The 20,733-nt window shown below is 37.0% G+C and overlaps 2 protein-coding genes across 3 annotated transcripts; both read right to left on the reverse strand.

The window, feature by feature from the left end:
- Nucleotides 1–1,570: 1,570 nt before the first annotated feature.
- On the reverse strand, nt 1,571–10,498 carry LOC121860777 (A-kinase anchor protein 7-like). 2 transcript variants are annotated; one of them, XM_042358142.1, is made up of 7 exons: nt 10,358–10,485; nt 5,738–6,720; nt 4,533–4,669; nt 4,101–4,203; nt 3,686–3,856; nt 2,822–2,972; nt 1,571–2,067 (listed from the first exon to the last, which is right to left on the reverse strand). In XM_042358142.1, exons 2-7 carry the CDS (start codon nt 6,536–6,538, stop codon nt 1,844–1,846), a joined length of 1,587 nt encoding a protein of 528 aa, XP_042214076.1. In that variant the 5' UTR covers nt 6,539–6,720; nt 10,358–10,485; the 3' UTR covers nt 1,571–1,843. The 2 variants fall into 2 exon arrangements, with proteins under 2 accessions (XP_042214076.1, XP_042214077.1); XM_042358143.1 differs by having other exon boundaries at nt 2,002–2,067; nt 3,691–3,856; nt 10,358–10,498.
- A 1,515-nt stretch (nt 10,499–12,013) lies between these two features.
- LOC121860778 (dnaJ homolog subfamily C member 1-like) lies at nt 12,014–20,504 on the reverse strand. The gene is made up of 10 exons (XM_042358144.1): nt 20,055–20,504; nt 19,045–19,146; nt 18,655–18,873; nt 18,118–18,230; nt 17,732–17,897; nt 16,566–16,691; nt 16,269–16,360; nt 15,398–15,551; nt 15,038–15,202; nt 12,014–14,828 (listed from the first exon to the last, which is right to left on the reverse strand). The coding sequence occupies exons 1-10, from the start codon at nt 20,193–20,195 to the stop codon at nt 14,568–14,570; spliced, it is 1,539 nt and encodes a 512-aa protein (XP_042214078.1). The 5' UTR covers nt 20,196–20,504; the 3' UTR covers nt 12,014–14,567.
- Nucleotides 20,505–20,733: the final 229 nt, after the last annotated feature.

Consider the following 20,733-nt stretch of genomic DNA (forward strand, 5'->3'; position numbering starts at 1 on the left):
AACATGCTGTACTGTATTACTGTTGTTGAGGACTGTTATGTTGTGGAGGGGTTGGTGGCGTTAAAAATGAACCATTACCACAAACAGTCTGTAACACTAGAAAATTTTTAAAAGAATTATCCATTTTAGCCCGTCTTCTATAACTGGTGAGAGGAGTTTTTCGACAGTGATCCACATAAAGATTACTGTACAAAAGATCAACACTGTGACAAGATTGATTGAATGGTCAGCCAAAGCTGTGTAGTGTACTTACCATGCCATATCAGGTGACGACAAGAAACAGATTTCATTGGTAATAGTCTAATAGACATATTTTCTCAAAGTAAATAGATGAATGGATTTTGTTACTTAACTGCTTGCTTGCTGAGTAAAATTCAGTGATTTATTACATATACTGATGTTTTTTTTAATGTAGCATTTAATATTACTGAATGTTCTTAGTTATAACTTTACTACAATACAGTTTATGATTAACCAAGGATTCTGTGCTGGTATGGAAGCCTTGGCCTGATCTAACCTTATGAATATCATCCAGTTGTACAGTATGTATGTACCTTACCGACTCTTGGACAGAAAAATATATCAAGAGTGAGAAACGATATGCAGTGCAGAAAATATGTTGTGTTGTCAACAGTAAGAGAAACAATTGAGACCCTGCAATTGTATGTAAATGAGGCAGAAAGTCAGATCGGCAACCTGGGACTTGGTTACAATTTTTGTGATGCCATATGGCAGCAGGGTCTACCATTAGACAACACATTATGTTTACAATATCTTCCCAGGCAGTAGTACCTCCCTACTTGATAGCTGCCTACTACCTACTATACATCAAAACAAAGTGGCTTCTTAGCCAACCCAGTACTATACTGGACATCTACCACACCTAATCAACACTTGTCCTTCTGGTTATAGAGTATGGTACTTTGTTGTATACATGAGCAGAATATCTCATAAAAGAGGAATTTTTTTTTTAAGGTGCCTACCCATTGGGTTGGGATTTTTAGTTCTCGGTAAAATTCAATTAAGGATTAAGAACATGATTCAATATCTTAGGGACCTTGAGTTTGGCAATGTTTTTCACAGCTGGGCTATTGGAAGTAGTCCGGCAGTGAATCCTCTCGCCTGTGATTACTAAACCCACAATAACTTCGAAGCCTCTGTGTAACTGATAGTCCAGACAGTAATCAAATCTCACTAATGAGGAGCTAAATTTAGGTGAAGCCTGGCAACACCCCATGTTCAATAGTATGTCTTACCTTGCCTAAAATGATGTTGTTTCTTCCCTGGCCACCACACAATCCATGTGCCATATATTACTTTTGCTTTTATCCTCTTAGCCACTGATCGGTCTGTTAGCTGCTTGGGCAGTCGGTCACGTCTCTGTTACGCACGGTTGGGAAGTACTGGGCATGCACCGGCTCCTGAATGTATCTGAACCTGCACCAGTATTGGTCTTGATGGAGCTCACACTCGGTGCCGTCATAACATTCTGGCAGATTGGGTTGTCTGTTTCTTTGAAATATTATGTTCACATACACACATGTCAGCACCAACATGTACACACAAACAGAAACAACGACTGCTTTAATATCTACCGGTACATTGCTATTTAGGGCTTGGATATCTAAGTTTTACAAATTTCAGGAGAGCAAAGTTAAGAAAAAATTTTTATCAACTGTTTTAATTATAAAAAAACAGGTAGATTTGTAATCACAATCAAAACAGTTTTGAAAATAAATTCAAACCTATAGGTGTAATATTTCAAACAGTTGCCTGGTAACCTTTACGTAGCTGACAAATTACAATTCTGTAAATTACAATTATAAAGGCAACGTACAACCCTTCAAGGTTTACCACGAACTTTGATCGCAATAAAACTCAGCACTATAGCAGCAGCCAGCGCTGTCATTACTCCAACTGTAGGTAGCAGCCAACTTTGTGGGGCCTCTGGAGGTGATGCTGATCCAGTAGAATACGACCGCTGGTGTTTGGGTTGTTTTGACTTTAAAAGTGGTCTTCTAGGGAAGCAGCACTGTGAATGATCTGTATTTTCCTTAGACTCAATACCTGAAAGAAGATATGCATACTTGATCATGGGGAGATATATGTAGAAGCAGAACAGAAATAATAACAATTTTCTTATCTTCATTTAATTCTCTAGTGGTATATTAATTCTTGATTCAGTAAAAATGGTGTGACAATTACTTAACTGAGGTGAAAAATTTATTGATGAAAAATTTATTGATAGCAGTTGAACACACTGTCAAACTGTTTTGACAGTCATTAGATTACAACCTTTTGACCCCAGAACTTTAAGCAGAATGGAGAGAAGTACCAATACATTAAGTTCTCTTTTTTGTGTAGTGGATACATTCCTATAAAACATGACGTTCTGTGAAACAATGTACTCGTATATCAGTAAAGTACCAGAACTGAAGCACACTTCCTCATGAACTCACATTATAAGAGATGAGACATGTTCCTACAAATAATAATAATAATAATAATAATAATAATAATAATAATAATAATAATAATAATAATAAAATAAACATCTTAAAATGCCACAAAATGTTACAAAACATAATTTTAATGACACTTTTTTGGTAAACACAATGATGCAATACAGTACAGTTGCTGTTGGTCAACTACAGAAAGTGCAGTTATTTATGGACTCAGTTGTAGCTGACCTATCCTGCACATTACTTGTCTGAGGCTGCTCATTATGGGACCTGCAGGCCTTACTCACCATAATGGCATCATCATTAGTCCAGTGCAGGAACAATTACTAAATTTAAAATTATGACAAAGTGTTAATTACCAAATGATGTTTCCTTGGCATTATAGTAATAACGATTCTCATCCTTCGATTTTTCCATAGACAACAGCTGGAGGCCACACACTGTTTGACAACCAAAATGAAGGTCGAGATGCTGCTTGTAGCATGAAGGGTCTATCCGTCGTGTAGTAGGCTGCAAATTAGAAATAAAATTTAATTTGAAGCGATTTTTTGTCGCTTCATTCGAAGGAAGCAGCATGAACATTTTACCAACTTATTTCACACTTGTGTGGGTTAGTTGCAATTACCAGATGGTAGCTGTTGGGTAAAACCAGAATAGGACCCTCCCTCCCCCCACTTACCACTGCTAACCTAGGGCACCAGCCTAGAAAATGCAGCAGAGACCAAGGCACAGCTCTGGTGATCTGGTTGCCATCAGGCATGTTGAAGCAAAGTTTTACAGCTGGACGCCCTTCCTAACACCAACCCACATGGTGGGAACAGCTGGCAAGGCAGGGTCGCAACTCCTTAAGGTAATCAAAGACTATCCGCCTACTTTAGTCATATGACAAAAAAAATAAGTCAATAAATAAATCATTTACCCATTCTAATAACTCATAAAGCAGAATGAATGCCATTCCTGTAAAATAATTACCACAGAGCATAACTGAAAACTCTATTATCAGCTCCAGAAATAATCTCTCCTCTAAGCATTTTAACTGATCAAAATGTATTGTGCTATCTATTAGTCCAAAATACCTGTAATCAATATTGGATTAAACATATTTTGCAGCATCATGCTCATAAAACTGGATTATACTGTACAGTACATAGTAATGGATTTATCCTATTACTGCATCATTACATGTAATGTAATGTAGTTCCACTTGCACTGAAAAAACTAACCTTGCCTTTGACACGTGATGCTTTAGATAACTTTGATATTGTGAGGTGAGGATTCAGAGCTTTTGTATCTGGCATACACACACCCTTCTCTGAAAACACATTCCGCACAGACTCTGCAAACTTCAACAGCCGGTGGTACTCCTCATCCTCTACCAGCTGTGCAAAAACAACCTGCAAGGCAACAGGACACACTGTCAATGTTCACCAGTTGGCTTTACCTATTGCAAGAAGTCTATCTCCAGGCAGGACAGAGCAGATCTCCATAGAAAAATTAAGCAGCACTTGCCAGAAGCTCAACTGACTCTTCCCTAGTGCACTGAAGACCTACCCTTAATACACTACCATAAACATACAATACATATTTCAACTCTTTCCTTTTAAACTTATTTTAATTCTATGAAAGTCCACTACTAACCTGGTTTGAAAAATTGCTCACTCCTGAGAAAGTCAGCAATATTGGCTTGGCACGAACTTCCTCCATCACCCTGCTACAGCACTCCTCCACTGCTGACTGGGCACTGTCACAATGATCACAATCAAAGTACACTCCGTATTTATTTAAGATGCACAGAACACCGAGAGCTGGGACAGGCAGATCAAAACAAGCTGAGACAGCCAATCAAAAATCATGCTGGACTACAGACATTGTTGGACCACAGGGTGCAGGTTAAAGAGGGTCGATCTGTCGGAGATATTCTCTGCCAACTTTCAAACTCATCCCAGCTCTTAGGTAGAGACTGATTCATACCAATTATATTTGAAATTCAATCACATTTAGTATAATACAAATGAAGAGACGGTAATGATGGACAGACAGAAATTTCTACAAAAATGTAAGTGAACTTACACTGTGAGTGACTCCTCTGTGTCTATGTGGGCAACAAGAAGTGTGAGGTGAGAGGTGGCCACATCAACAAAACTTCTGGCCAGGAACTCATAAGATGCCATCATGTCTTCCTGAACTTTGACAATTGCCTTATGAATCTGTGAATATATATATACTGTACTGTATAGACTTGTATATTATATGTACAGTATCAGTTAATAACAAGAAATAATAACCAATTACCCCATGAATAAGCTAATAAGAGTACTGTACTGTACTCATAATACAATGGTAATGATAATACTGAATAATAATAAAAACTAATTGCAATAAAATAGGTCAGCAAGAACAATATACAACAGACATAATCACCAATACAGTATGCACATTTATGGGCCAGAGGGACTAATAAAGTACCCGGTACAGTACTGTACCTGTACAATATAAGGTTCATTCAGGCGGTTTAACTTTGTTTGGGAGGAATGAAGCAAACAAAGCTGGTGAAGATACAGTAAAAGATATGCATAAGAATTTATAAAATGTACATACATGGCCCAGTCTCCATAAATGGTGGTCACTTTTATTACATTTATGGTAAGTCTCGTTTTCTCATAAATATGATAAAAGTGGCCACCATTTATGGTGACTGGGCCATGTATGTACAGCTGTTTCAGTAAATCCAATTTATTTTATACTGTAATACAGTACAGTACTGTATCTATGAACATGAGACACATGGTCACTTCCCTTGCACCCTTAATAACCCATTAGACCCAACCCTTATCAACAATAATGTAGGAGAATTCTGAAACATCTCCAGCAGTTGACAAAGGATTTCTCTACCATATACAACCCCAGACAACTATTCACGATGATATGACACCATTCATCACTCAAATCTACAGACGTGTGTAACCACACTCTTTAACATCTTTAATAATTCAATATAACACGAGTGCGTACGTATAGTATAGCACGGAATAATACTATATAATGCTCGACCACCTATATATCATTGTACAGTATACAAAATGAATGGTAATAATATAAGAGTGTAGCTATAACTGTACATTGGTACGTATTGTACAAAAGAATAAGTCAAATTATGCAGACGAAAATTATGTCAAGAATAATGGTAATTACATATATACCAGTACATGGAACTTAAAAGAATGACATCGAATATAAGAAAAAGAAACAGGTAAGAGTGATGGTACAGTACTCACATCAGCATTAGTGACCTGTATCGCCAAGAAGTAGTTAGCTCGCACGTTCTTGCTCTTAGTCTCCTCTCCATCAACACTGTCCACAGCTTTTTTTCCTTGCTTCTTCCAGTTCTTCCTTTTTCGCTCTTTTGTTCGTTTCCTTTTATCCTTTTTAGTACTGGACACAATTTCTTCAGTCCCATCAAGAATTTTAACGGCATCAATAAGAGTCTTGCTTTCTTTAGCTTCACCATCAGGAAGGACCTGACTACTAGTTAATGACTCACACTCGGTCTCAAAGACACCTGATGAAATATTTTCACTTTCTCCCCAGGAAAACTCTTGGTCCAGACTATCTCCTGACACACTCTTGCTCAGTGACAAGTTTGAACCACTCATCCCAGGGAGGCTTGTTAGCATCTTGTGGTAACGTGTGTCAGCAACCTTAACACTAGGATGTTCAGGTGTAGTGTTATAGGAGCTTGTACCTGTGCTGGTTATGTTTGAACAAGCCACTGCTGGTTCTGAGTTGAGTTGGTTACATTCATGTGTATTACCCTCTACTAATCTATCATTAAGTTCACTCTTTCCTTCACTATATTCAGATAAACCTCTTGCCTTACAGGGAACTGTAGTAGAATGTAAATATTCTTCAGATGGTTGAAAAGAGCTGTTGAGACTTTGTTGAGACTTTTTGGGTGGAGGACTCGTGGTAGAACCTGTAGTTGAATCCCTTTCTCTCTGTCTTTTTGGCTTACAAGTTGAAATGGTTTTCATTTTCTCTTCAACGTCCAGAGTCTCACTGTCACATTCACTCTCCATTGCCCTTGTAAGAAGTGGCAAAAATGAAAATTGATTGTTTTGCAAGCCAGAAATCTCACGTACAATTTGGAATTGTTCAGGGTGCCTTGGGTATTTCAAGGTATATGATGCAATACTCCGTAATGAGTTAATAGTTTGACTGCACTTTAATCCAAAATGCCAATCTACTGGTAGCTGAAGAACTGAAGAAAAAGAAACATAAAACAATTAATAAAAACAAATATAAATACTGTACAGTATATTAAAATACCATTATCAAGGACAGATCCTGGAAATCCCATTTTACTGCTGCATCAGACAGAGATGTCATTTTCGCCAAGTCTTTGGGTTATAACCAAGACTAACCCTCAACACTGGTGGTTGATACTAATCATAACATTTAACACAACTGTCAGTAAAAATATTCAGAGAGTAGAAATACTTTATGCTGTATCCTATCCTAAATACACTAATATGCTGGTAAAATGCAAAACAATCATATACAACAGCATTATAAACCCATTCGAAAATATGGATCGGAGGTCTTGTGACTTACAAAGGGGTCGACTCCAAGCTGCTGTGATAGAGTACTGTACAGTGCTCATCCTTATTAGAGGAGTGATCAGATGAGATAGAATAAAGAATAAGAAAATCAAAGATCTTAATATAACACCAATTTTAAAAGACATTGATAAGACTAAATTATGATGGTTTGGACATATGCAGCATATGGGAGAACAGAGACCAGCTATGAGAGAGTTTAACTGGAATCCACAGGGATGACGACCTGTTGGATGACCACGCATGAGATGGATTGATGGTAAGAGGAAAAACAGTGGATGAAGTGGAGGTTAAATGTTATCAAGATGGTTTAGAGCGGAGGAGGCTGATTGAGGCCGGTGACTGACAGATCATAGACCTGGTGCCTAGTGAGAAAGATGTGAAAGCAACTTGTGCCTGCACCATCCCCTGTCCATTATCAGCCATACTGGATTTCCAGCAACAGGCCTCAGTCAGCTAAAGTCCACAATAGAACCAAAGGGAAGAGGGAGAGCTCTGAGTCTCTTTGGATGATTGTTCAACAATATGGGATTTCCAAGATCAATCCTTGATTCATGGTCTCGAGTCACTCCAAGAAGTCTCATGATTCAAGGAGCAGCTAAATAAAGGGAGTCAGAAAAAAACTTATGGTGGATACTGTGTAATCTGCACTTCATAAGGGAGGCAACTAAAGTTACTGTAAATACACCGGCAACTAAAAGAACCTCATTCTCATAACCATATCAGTGGCCTTGGAGGTCTTTCTGGGCCTCCCAGGAGATGACTTTTAAGAAGGAACCGAACTGGCATGATAACTGCATGCCACCCGCTGCAGACTTAATTGTTATTGTGCCTCATCCTGCATTCCCATGGATGAACTTTTTCACCCAACAGGGCAACGAAGTGAGTCTATTCCTTACCAGATATGTTCTTGGGACCTTTGGAAACTTATGAGAGAAAAAATTGGGCTAGTATGGCAGTGTGTAATTTCTCTGTCACCAGGAATTTGGCAGAAACTGATGTAACTACTCAGGATACAGCCAAACACACTGGCCATGTGGGAATCTTGTACAAAGTCCAGACACCACTGAGTTGCTAGATGGAAAATATCAAACCTAATTCAATTTGGTGGATCGTAACATGGCTCTAATTTACACGTAAAACTATCTCTAATTATGAACGGGTTATGTTCCTGGACCCTGTTGGTAAGTCGGAACAGTGTTAACTCCATAGTTTAGGTTAGGTTAGAGTACAATCCTGCACATAAAAAACAACAATATCTCATACATAACAAATAAAGTAAATAAAGTGATGTTAAACAATACAGAATAATAAAAGTAATGTAAAACCATGGGATTTTAGTTACAGTAAAGATTTTTGTGGTGAATACTATATATTGGGATACTGTTCGTAAGTGTGGGTGTTCGTAAGTGTGGGTGTTTGTAAGTGTGGGTGTTCATAAGTGTGGGTGTTCATAAGTGTGGGTGTTCATAAGTGTGGGTGTTTGTAAGTGTGGGTGTTCATAAGTGTGGGTGTTCGTAAGTGTGGGTGTTCATAAATGTGGGTGTTCGTAACTCGGGGACTGCCTCTATATATTTTTTCTCCACCTCGTATTATTAATTACCAAGATAAGATGCACTTTACCAGCAAAACCTACCTAACCTACATTACCTATCCTAAGATGGAACTAAATCATTATTAATATTTTTATCATCATTATTTTAGGTCAAATTTTGTTAAGTTTGGTTAGGTAGGTTCAAGGAAAGGAAGGAAGGTTAGTCAGTTGGTCACTATGGGAGCATTCTGTTGCTTAACAGTCAAAGTGGGTTGGTGTGAGGCATTTATCAACAGTGACATGCAAACATGACATCATCCTGAAGCTGGCGGGTGGTAGCATCTATATTTATGGGAAACCGAGGGAATAACCTGAATACAAAACGTGCTATTCCTTCACCCTATTTGCTTTATTCTTATGGTAAGAAATAAGTTTTCTTATACAGATAATTTTCATTAAGTGGCTGGATAAACCAGACTAATATTCTTAATATTTATATGCACCCTAACTTGTTCTTGGGTATGAAACTGGTATGTTAGCCAACAGATAGCATTGTGACAGCACCGAGTGAGCTCATTCAAGACCAGACTTGACCAACACTGGAGCATGTTCAGATACATTCAGGAGTTGGTACATGCCCAGTACGTGCCAACAGTGCGTAAGAGACGTGACTGATCGCTAAAGAAGTTAACAGATCGATCAGTGGTGAAGAGGATAAAGTAGATCACAGCCTCAGGTCAGCATATATTACTGTTCAGGACGAAAAGAATAGCCACAATAATAAACCAACAATTGCAAATCCTCGCCATATTTTAAGATTTTCATGAGTTAAGCAAGACATCTTTTATCCCAAAATCGTCTAAAGATGGTGTGTCAATGCAGTACAGTATGACAGCCTTGATCTGCAGTATTTATATTCCACTAAAGTGCAGACATCAAGCTACACACTGTGGATATTTGTCTGGTTGTTAGTTAGGCAGTTTTTTTTCGACTAACACCACAAGGAATTTATAGAATTGGGCGAAACTTTGTGGAAACAATATGGTAATTATTGACGACTCACCACCAATTATTTTTCACAGAAAACGAAATAAAAAATGCCACAAATTTCCAGTTTTATAGTGGGCACTGTCATAGTTATGGCAAATGTGTTAAAAAGTGTTTATTGAAAAGTTAAACTTAATTTTTAACCTAATCTAACCTAACCCCCCCCCAAAAAAAATAAAAATGATCATTATATCAGAAGTAACTCACTGATGAAAATATAGTAAGAATATAGCCATCAAAACACACAGCGCATCGCCGGTGTAGTCGCCAATAAAAGCCAACGATATTTACAATCTATTAAATATATACTGTAAATGGAAATGAGAATGCACAGAGCCTATTAGAACTTGACCTAACTTGACCTGACCTGACCTGACCTGACCTAACCTAACTTACTTAAGTGACCAGAAAAAAACTTCTAAATCATACAGAACGACACTGAATGGATTGTAATTAAAGTTTCCACAAATTTTTGTCCAGTTCTATCACTTCATTCTGGTGTTAGTCTTAAAAAAACCCTACCTAACCGACAACCGGTCAAATATCCACACGTATAATGGCTTCAGAATTAATCAACACGAATTATCTTACACTACCGCAATCCTTCACCGCCATACTGTACTATACAAACAATTAATGCAAGACTTAATATTAATTAATCTTTATATACAGTAACTATTTGGTAATTAAATTCTAACCTGCCTTGAAGAAACGCCAATGAACGAATTATTTTTGGACGAACTGCAACAAACATTTGGCACCTCTTGCCTGTCCGCGTTTTGATGTCTCTACCTACTGTAGCTTTAGCTTCATATCAAATGATGAAAATTTATCTAATAATTAAATTATTGTTTTTATTTATTCAATAAAATTGTCATTAAAACATAAATGCACTTTTTTTTTAATTCGAGTATTATGTATGAGCAGACTAAAGCTTTCGGAGGCGTTGGTTACTAATAATACGGGATTTTTATATCTTTTTCTTTTTCTTTATAATTTTACCACTTCTCACGGCCCGGATTTATAAACAGGTTTTAGATATGCTGGAAGAGGTAAAAAGGTGGAAGGGTGTTCTCTTGGGGAAATTGGACAGCAAAACACCGCCAAAATGACCGCTAACGCTTGGAGTTGGGACTCAGTTTAATTGAGACAACCCCTTCCCCTCCCCCGTTATCTCATGTACTATGCAACATGGTATTGCCTCTTATTTTAGTTAAGGAACATCATTGTTCGTGAATAAATAAATATATAAAGTATAAGCGGACATTCATGTATATTTATGCAATGGCTGCTGAGAATAAAAATGTATAAGACTTATGACAGGAGTCTACGCTAAAGACAAGCTCGTTCTCTAGACAACAACACGTTTTCTATGATGACCTTAAATATTTATGGTAAAATTAAATCAAGAGATGACGCAGTAGTCAGGCGCTGAACGTTAATTGAATGTAGTACAAGTTTCTCTATATATTCATTCCTTGGTATAATTTCCCGTTTTCTATGATAATCTACTTCGCAAAATTAGGTAATATTTCCCCAAAATTCGATAATTTACTTCCCAGAAAAGTCGATAATCTACTTTCCCGAAAAGTAGAAAAAAAATCTACTTTTCGGGAAAGTAGATAACCAACTTTCCCGGAAAGTAGATATTTCCCATTTTCTATGATACAAATTTCCCGTTTTCTATGATAATCTACTTCGCAAAATTAGGTAATATTTCACGATAAGGTTACAATTACATTTAAAATAGAGTAATATACTTACAGTTTGCAATAAAAAACTTCATAAACACTACTAAATGATTCAAGAAACTAGTAGCATATTTTATAATACAAAATATTATGAGTTATACCTGTACAAATAATAATAATTCGGTGAGTCAGTGACATCTTTGTTCTCTGCCCTAAAATAGTGTCCAATGCCTCGCACATCTTCAAAATTTCACATAGAGGAAATATGTAAAACTTCAACAATTGTCCATCACTTACACGAGTGTCCAAAGGGTCTTGTTAGTTCCTTTCAAGTCGCAAAGCTCAATAGTTTAATACTACAGCGATCAACTCCATCTTGCTTGCTAAAACATAAACAAACACAACTGCTGTTTATGAGATCATTTTTATCAGATTAGATTTTATCATTTAATATTATTTTTCATTGAAAACAGTGTTATTGAGGATTACAAGAGCTTGGAAGGAATATGCTCTTTATGTAATCTGGAAATGTACTCCGCTGTGTCGGAGTATATTCCATTACAGGAACTCCAAAGGTCCTGTAAGTTATGGCCTCCAGATATCAACTTTATCAACCATATCCACTGTTCCAATGAGTATCCAACACAATTAAACATTTACATGTATTGTTTTCATATTTTTATTAACAAAGTACTAACAAATGGGCTATTCACTTACAAATTACACATGAAAAAATATTCAATCAAAATTCAACTTTCTTGACTAGCAGTTAACTACATAATATAACTAAAGTATTTTCCGTGTTACTGTTTGAAAAAGAGAGCCAAGTTTATATAATATCTGAAGAACATCATTATCAATGGCTAAGAGTTTTGAAATACAGCACGTTAATCATGATGAATCAGAAAAAACTATAATTCACACAATTCAGTACTGATAATGGCCACACAAACAGGTGAAGATTTAGACAAACAGGCATTGGGTAAATAAATAATTAAGGAAAAAATCAGTGATGAAATCCTTAAGGAGCACAATGCAAAGTGGTTGCATCAGCTGACATGTACTGTATACTCTACACCGAGTTGCAGTAGCCTCCAGAAAAATAAATTGCAAAAACCACCTTCATAAAATTCTAACAAAGCAAATGCATGCCAGCGTTAAGATAATTAAAATATTTGAAAAATATGAATGTCATCTGGAGAGCTGGCAACATTTGATAACTACCTCAGTTGTGGAGACATGCCCCTGACCATGGTATCAAGCACAACTGAACTGAGTAAGTATACACATGATCCAAATGTGTGTCAAGTAAAAATAATTCTATAAAGATCTGGAAGAAACCTCTATTTCCTGCTAAAGTATACAAAGGTAAATGACAGTCCTTAAGAGTAATAAAAATAATATATTGTGTCAAAGTGGTTATTAGCATATATATATATATATATATATATATATATATATATATATATATATATATATATATATATATATATATATATATATATATATATATATATATATATATATATATATATATATAAAATTACAAATCTTGCTTGAAGGACAGAAGGAAGACTGATTACATTACATCCTTTTCTGATAATACTTCACTCTGAACTCTCCTGCACTGCATTGTACTGTACAAGGCAAAATGATGATATAAACTGAGCCTGGCATCAGCAATCATCCATCCATCAGGCATTTAAAATTAACATTTCAAGCACCCTAATATCTACAATTCTTTTGTGCAACTCTGCTGTTAGGAAATACCACAATTTACTGTTCTCCACTTTCTTACACAACTTCACATCACCCTAAATTACATTTTTTGTTACCCAACCCATCAAAAGCCGAGACTTGCTACAAAATGTGGCAACTACGAATAAGGGTCAAATGCTAGTGTACACTATATGACCAGTGATCACCACGTATGAGACCATATGACAAATATAACCTTGCTGAATCAATATAAATTTGGTTATTCATTTAGAATAAAAGAAAACCTTTCTTCCTCGAGAATAAAAGTGAAGGGAAATGTAATATGGTCAATCTTCACTCAAGTTTTACAAAATGAAACTAAATGTTTATATTTATGATGAATCACAAGGCCGAATCCAAGCTGATGCACTTACATCACTCAAAAAAATTCTGACCAATGCAAAGGTATCATATGCAGCAGTCAAATAAATGACCTATTGGTAAAATGATCTCTCTCATTCTTTCCCTCCATGGCTCACCAGCTTCTGGATAATCGAAGCTGGGCCTGGTGTTGGGGTAATGTCACAGGCAGGGTTACACTCACATCACCTGAACGCAAGCCGGGATTCCCCCTTGAGGCATCACGCGGTGGTCACCTTTGACAATGTCAGGGTCAGATTAAGGTTGTGAGGGGCCTAAGAGGGAAAGGCCTATATATGATCAGTACTACCATACTGTATATTACGTATATGCAAAAAAAAAGGGTATTTATTCTCGTATATAATAATGTAGAGCCTTAATAAACATAACAAAAGTCATTTACTTAACCACTTTGTTAAGTTGTTAACTTGTGACAAGATTTAAGTTTAAGAAATACAAATTAAGGCCTAAACTTGAGAGCCTAAATATCATGAGGGCTTAAGTACAGCCTCATTAGTCTTGAGGTTAATCCTGCCCTGCAAGTAACTGGATATAATGATCATCTTAATGGACTTGCTCTCATGGATGTTCACTATTCAATGGAACTTGATTTGAACATCATTGTGAACAAGTTTGCTTAGGTACATCCTTGTAGGATGGAACTAGTTGATATCATAAAGAATTATGACATATTATAATTATCTTATGTACATTTATTACTTATTGATGTATGTCAGTGTCTGTTTGTATACATACTGTACAAAGCTATAAACAGTATTGTGTAAATCAATAAAACTATACGTACAGTATATACAGTCTTACTCCATTTTATTTTATAACAAAATATAGGTTGAAATATCTGGCTAAACATATATTAATCAAAGTAAATATAAGTTAATTAGTTATTATAAACGTGGCATTACGGAATGAAGTGTAAAATTCCAACTACATCGGTCAAATTTGAGGTCTGGATCCGACCCTGAATTAGTAAAGATAGCTTTACCTTATACCATTATTGATTAGATTTGCCAATATCAAAATAGTTTATCTCAAGAGCTGGGACAAAGCACCTGTGAAAGTTGATCTAATAACTTCAGTACTAATCCTGAGATTCATTTCCCTGCAACTGGCTGACTCTGTCACAATTATCCTCTTCTTTAAATCCATGATCAAGGTTTTGTATTTTGTCTCCAGTCTCTTTTGTCTCAAGTGATTTACTGTCACAGCCACCCAGAGTCACATCTGTCTCTTCTTGTGGTCGCCCCTCCTGCGGCTCCTCACTGTCCTGCTTCTCGGATCCCTCCCCTTTCTTCTTGCGGATTTTCTCAGCAAGGAACTTGAAGCGCAACATGCACTCCTCCTGTAAGGTCATTATCATAACTTGAAAACTTGAGACTGGTAATGTAAAAATAGCCATTATTTACTAAGGCATATCTAAACTACAGAAAATTCATATTGATAGTCGTACACACCCGGTATATCATCAACTTATATACATGAGCTTGAGTGCTGTGATTTTTACCCTATATATATTGAGATATCAAGAGATTCATTATACAGTCCTGTTACCTTAGTCTTATCCGGCACAGCTCGAGAAATCTTGTCCCAGCGCTGGTCAGTGCCCTTTGGGTTTTGCTTTAATGCTTTTTCCAAGGCCTTCTGTTGTATGGGGTTCCACATTTCATCACAGCCAGCAGACAGGTCAGACTTCTCTGCTCTAGTTTTGACTTTCACCTGTTGAACAACCAAGGTACAGACATGAATAAGACAAACAAAGCTTTTTTAACTGATAAGACAAAGATTTGCTCTACTAATCAAGAAGTGTGTGCTTGAATGCATGAATTAAATGAACTTAAAAATGTAACACACTTTGACAGACTCAAAATAAGTCCTGTACTCTGAATTTGATATAATTATACAAAAGCTCACCTTAACTTCTGGTACAATTTCTTCACTCTCAACCTCAGACGAGCGCTGCATTAAGCGAGCCTTCACTTTACTGGACATCTTTGTGACTTCAAATACAGTTCGTCCCATCATGTCTGCAATACGCTCCCAGCGGTCAACAGTGCCTCCTGGAAACCTGAAGTTGGGTGAAGAATCAGATGATGATGTTATGGTATACTGTTTATCAAAACTGGAGGGTTTAAAATTCAACTTGTCAGCTTAAAATACAACCAGTCAATAACAATATCTAAAACCCTCTTATTTGCTCATCTCGGGAGGTACTGTACAGTCTTCCTTATGGTATTTCTACCCTTGTCCCTGTGGTGGTACTTCTTGGATACTCTGATTGTTACTCTAACACCAACAAGTAGAAAATTTCCCTCATAAACCACTTTCTGTTTCTTTTGCTACCTTAGTGGGTCTACCATGTCCAATAGTTAACAGTACACTTGAATTTTCCTACTTCTCTACCAGTTCTCAGTGCCAGACAGTAACTTCTCGGTCAAAATTTTATCAGTTCCTTCCCAAACCGAAAGACACAGTTTGTTACATATATTTTAAATCCAGATTCTCTCCACGCAAGGCCACCTTGATATAAGGCTCACTAACTTCAGTGCCCAGGCTCAACAACCAACTTATCCCTGCCATTACAAAAAATGCACCACAGCAATGTCCCATCCACGTCCTTCAGCTTCCACAAAAGATCTCGAGTAAAGACCAACAGTTGCAGCCCAAAACCAATCCATATCCACAACACATAAATAACCAAGTTTTAGAATAAGTAATTTATATGAATATAGATGTCATGATACCTTATAAATAGGCAACTGCTAGTGCAAAACTGCATCCATACTTAGCCATAAGACGAGCAAGTTCACAGAAGTCTTCATCAGTCCATGGACCACCAGTGACAACAGGAACAGAAGGGGTGACAGGCTTCACCCTCTGAAAACAACAAAATAGTTCCAGTGTGCATATAATTGTGTCTGTACTGTACACAAACAGATAAAGTACGGACAAATGAATCAGGGGTGGGAATATAATTATTGGGAAGTTATATTTGACAAATTTACAAATGTTTGTGATTGTTTTCTTGAGACTGCAACTGAAAAACAGAGGGGGGAGGGTGGAGTCATCAAAGCTTTCTCACCTGTCCTTCAGACTCTGGCCCATCCACAGCTTCCAAGAGACAATCCTCATTAGAAAAGTCAGGGAGGACATTAACTCTCTTTCTTGCTTCTTTTCGACTAGCCTTCTTCTCTCTACGTTTCTCCTCCTGTATGGTAAATGCATACGGTATCATTAGTAATATTACACAGATTTTCTACAATATCATATCCTGTATAAAACAATAAAAAGAATTATTTATCTGGATTACATAAATCTGTTTTTCTTTTAAATATCAAATACATTACATAGTACAGTGCAACTATATGAGATCATATACACAAACTACAGTGTGTAAAAGTTATAATTTGGGAAAATATGGCCTAAATTCCAAAGATAACATGCTGGACAGAAGGCTACTTTATGAGGCTTGGAAGAGTCAAACAACAGCAGTCAATACAACAAATCCCCCACAACTAAAAGCTGAACAATGTTCTGCCTACCACAACTCTTCTATGCTTTGTTTAATCAGACCCAAATTTTAAGAGTCAATTCAGAACAAACTTCATATCTTTAATGTTAGTGGTTACACAGGAGACCCATGGTTTAATTGCATGAACTGAACGTATATAAGTACATGAGCATCCATGCATGCACACACATTTTCTCTCATTCTAGCTCAATACTTTATATAAAATGACAATGGCAGTGACCATATTTTCTGGGAAGTGTATACTGTATTATTATTATTTGATCACAACCATCCAATGTGGTGATGGTGTTGTTTCATTACTGAAATAAAATACATTATAAAGAAGGTTAACATGTACAACACTGACAGCTATAACAACAGCTGTGCCACCAAGCATATAGTATAATTCATTCATTAACTCGAATACGCTGGATAGCTTCAAACATAAGTTGTATGGATATATGAGCGATAGGGGTTAGGCATAAATGGGACTGCCCAGTGTGGGCCAATAGGCCCGTTACAGTTCCTCCATTCTTATGTTGTTGTACTGTACTTCATGCAGATAAGTTAAAAATGGAGAAATGAAAGGATAAAGTGGTCTCAACAGGAAGAAATGAGGAGTAGAGATATGACATGATAGGTGAAGAAACTTCAACTGAGAATAACTAGACAAAAGCAGAGTACTGTATATTGGTGTACAGTACAAGGAGTAAAGATACACGGCAGGTCAATCTTACCTCTTCCTGGCGCCTTCTCTCCTCTTCCTCTTCATCTTTCTTCTCCTGTAATTTTCTCTCACGCTCCTCCTGGATACTGGCCAAGATTTGCCGCACGAGCCCTGGGCCGCCTGTCACCAGGAACACAACTAGCCTCACCAGCTGTACCGGCAGAATATTCCACCAACTGTCAACAAATAACACTGATACTCAAAGTGATAAGAAACATGTACAGTATTCTGTAAGATAAGTTTCATTAAAATTTATGTTTTTTACTTGATATCTGTAAAAGATCCCAAGTTCCATTCCCTCCCAGTGTGAAGATTGTGATCCTCCAGAGACACTAGTGGTTGAATACAAAGAATCAGTGCCAGCCTAACTACCTTACACCAAAGTAAACACCTTACCTAGGTTTGGGGATCTGGCCCAGTGCTGCTTCCATTAGAGAGATAGTTTCAAGATCCTCTGCCTTCTTTTTCTTCCTGTCCTTAATCTTGTACTTCTTCATCAAACTTTCTTCCTGTAATATAAAATACATTTAATAAATACGGCAGCCGAATAATTTTAACTGTCATTGTTGTAGCAAAAAACTTCCCCTAACTCTATTTTTTCCAATAAGTTATCTACTGTACTGGTATTTTTCCCAACATGGTATTACTCAAGATCATAACCTCCACTCTGAACAAGACCCTATTGCAGTCCTATCCTTCACCAAAGTACGATGATCTAAACTGAAAGTCAACCACATATCTGTTACAATTGGTCTGTCCTGTCAACCTTGCTTATTCCACTTCCCTAATTACAGTCCTGTACCTCCATCTTCCTCCAAGGGTAAATACAAAGGCAAACCTTGAATTTTCCTTTTTCACCCAGTAAATACAGGTACCAGAGGAACACACACATAGCAACAGCAAGACTGGTACTGTACTGCATTTTCTACTTACCAAGCAATGTCTTCTGTCTATGTATGATCCCCATGCCATCAAGTACTGTGTGATGGATATAACAATAGTAAGAATGACAGAGATCTCCAACATGGACATTTTGCGAGCTCTTCGGTAGTAGTAGATGGGTGAACGCCAATCGGGCAATCCCTCCACCAACACTTGATTGTATCGCGCCCTCTGTCCTTCATCACGCAGAATATCATAGATAGACACGAGCTGCAAGAAAATATAACATTACTCTCGCAGTACAAGAACAAAAATGCCAGCTATTGTGTTAAAACTACTTCTTATATAATTCATGAGAGAAAATGAGAAGTTTTGGTACTCGTACAATTGAAATATTCTGAACACCTATAAGCTCATATCCCTAAGGCTTAAAAATCTTACCTGTCTAAATTTTTCCTCTGCATCAGGTGCATCATTCTTGTCAGGATGGAGCTGCAGTGATAATCTTCGGTATGCTTTTTTTACTTCACCTAAGGTAGCATCCTGAAATTAAAGGCTAATTAATATAAAAATACATTTGGTACAGTGTTTGTTTCACATCTAGGTAATACACGACAAAAGTGGTCCGGTTTTAGCAGTTACCACATAAAAAATTTCCAGATACAAAAAACTTTATTACCCCAAGGAACATAATCTGCACCATTTACTTTTACCTTTTTTTTTTTTTCGTAAACAGAGTTGGAGTACCTTTCCACTCCCCATTCACCTGCCATGCTTACAGGTACCCTTTTTCGGATTGACTGATAATTCTTTCAGTCACACATTGTTGTTGTTATTTACTATCAAGATTTTTTATTTTTGTTTTAATTTACAGAAGCTGGTGATCAAATAGCAACTTCTCAAGTTTTTTAGTTTTATTCATATAAAATAGAATAGAATTTCTCAGTGAAAAGAACCATTATTCCTAGTGTCTCAACGTGTTTCTGGTGGCAAGGCCGTGTCTTCCTCCACCCATGTCACATCTGAACCAACATTTCTCACAACACATTCCATCTGTAATTTTCGTGTTTTTTGCGATAAGAAAATTTTAACCTTCAAGAAATACATCCACAATTATTAAGTCTGCAAGCCCTGGATAGATCTTTGGTTAATATACCGTACATTCTAATCGGTTAGGATAGTTTGGGATTCCTTGGTTCATTAAGTTATTTTATTTCTTTCAAAAAAGATGCAATACTGTAGGTAGTTGAATATGATTCCAGGACTGAAAACCTCGTTATCTCATTAATAGCGAGATATCAAAACAAGGTCAACATAGGGGTGATATTATTAATTGGAACATTATTTTCCTTAATGCAAAGTGCCTGTACAGGTACACAGTAACTAAAAAATAAAAATATAATTGTGCAACTAAACTATTATCCATTATTGAAGCCCAACAACAGACTCACCTGAGATATTCCAAGAACTTCATAAAAATTTTGATTGACTTCCTCCACCACATCAAACAACTCCATCTCCTCGGCGTCCCAGCACTGTACTGTAGGGGCCAGGACCACAACCACAGCCGTTATATAACACCACACCAACATTTTCTTGTTGCTTTTTCTTCCTCAGTCCTTCAAATATAGTTTACACGATGACTACTGCAACCACAGTTTGAGTTTTGTTCTCACATACGGTCAAACTACAGCAGGTTAACCAACCCCAGCCATGACGAGACACACACACACACCCACCACAGTCTTCCCTCCTCCTCTATACCTTCACTTTACATGGATGATTTTCTCTTCCTGTTTTCTGATATGTGTGAAGAGTTAGTATGGGGGGGGGGGTCTTTAGTGTGCAGTGAGCTAGTTATGACACCTCACTTGCCTCGTCAGCTGTCCTGCCACACATCAGCTGTGGTGTGGTGCTCGTGTAAACACTCGGGTATCGTACGTGGTTCACTCTTAATAACGTACTGCACCTCTACTTGTCGTGCTGTTCAATAGAGGTTTCCTTCATTAAATGATTAACTAACTTGAGCTAAATTACGGCAAACTTAGTAGAAGACATACGGTTAAGTATATCTCAAATAAACAGTTTCTTTACTGTAGTTATAAAACTTGTTTTTTTTTATTTCAATTG

The sequence above is a fragment of the Homarus americanus genome, unplaced genomic scaffold, assembly GCF_018991925.1.
Source record: "Homarus americanus isolate GMGI-L3 unplaced genomic scaffold, GMGI_Hamer_2.0 scaffold23617, whole genome shotgun sequence".
Taxonomy (NCBI): domain Eukaryota; kingdom Metazoa; phylum Arthropoda; class Malacostraca; order Decapoda; family Nephropidae; genus Homarus; species Homarus americanus.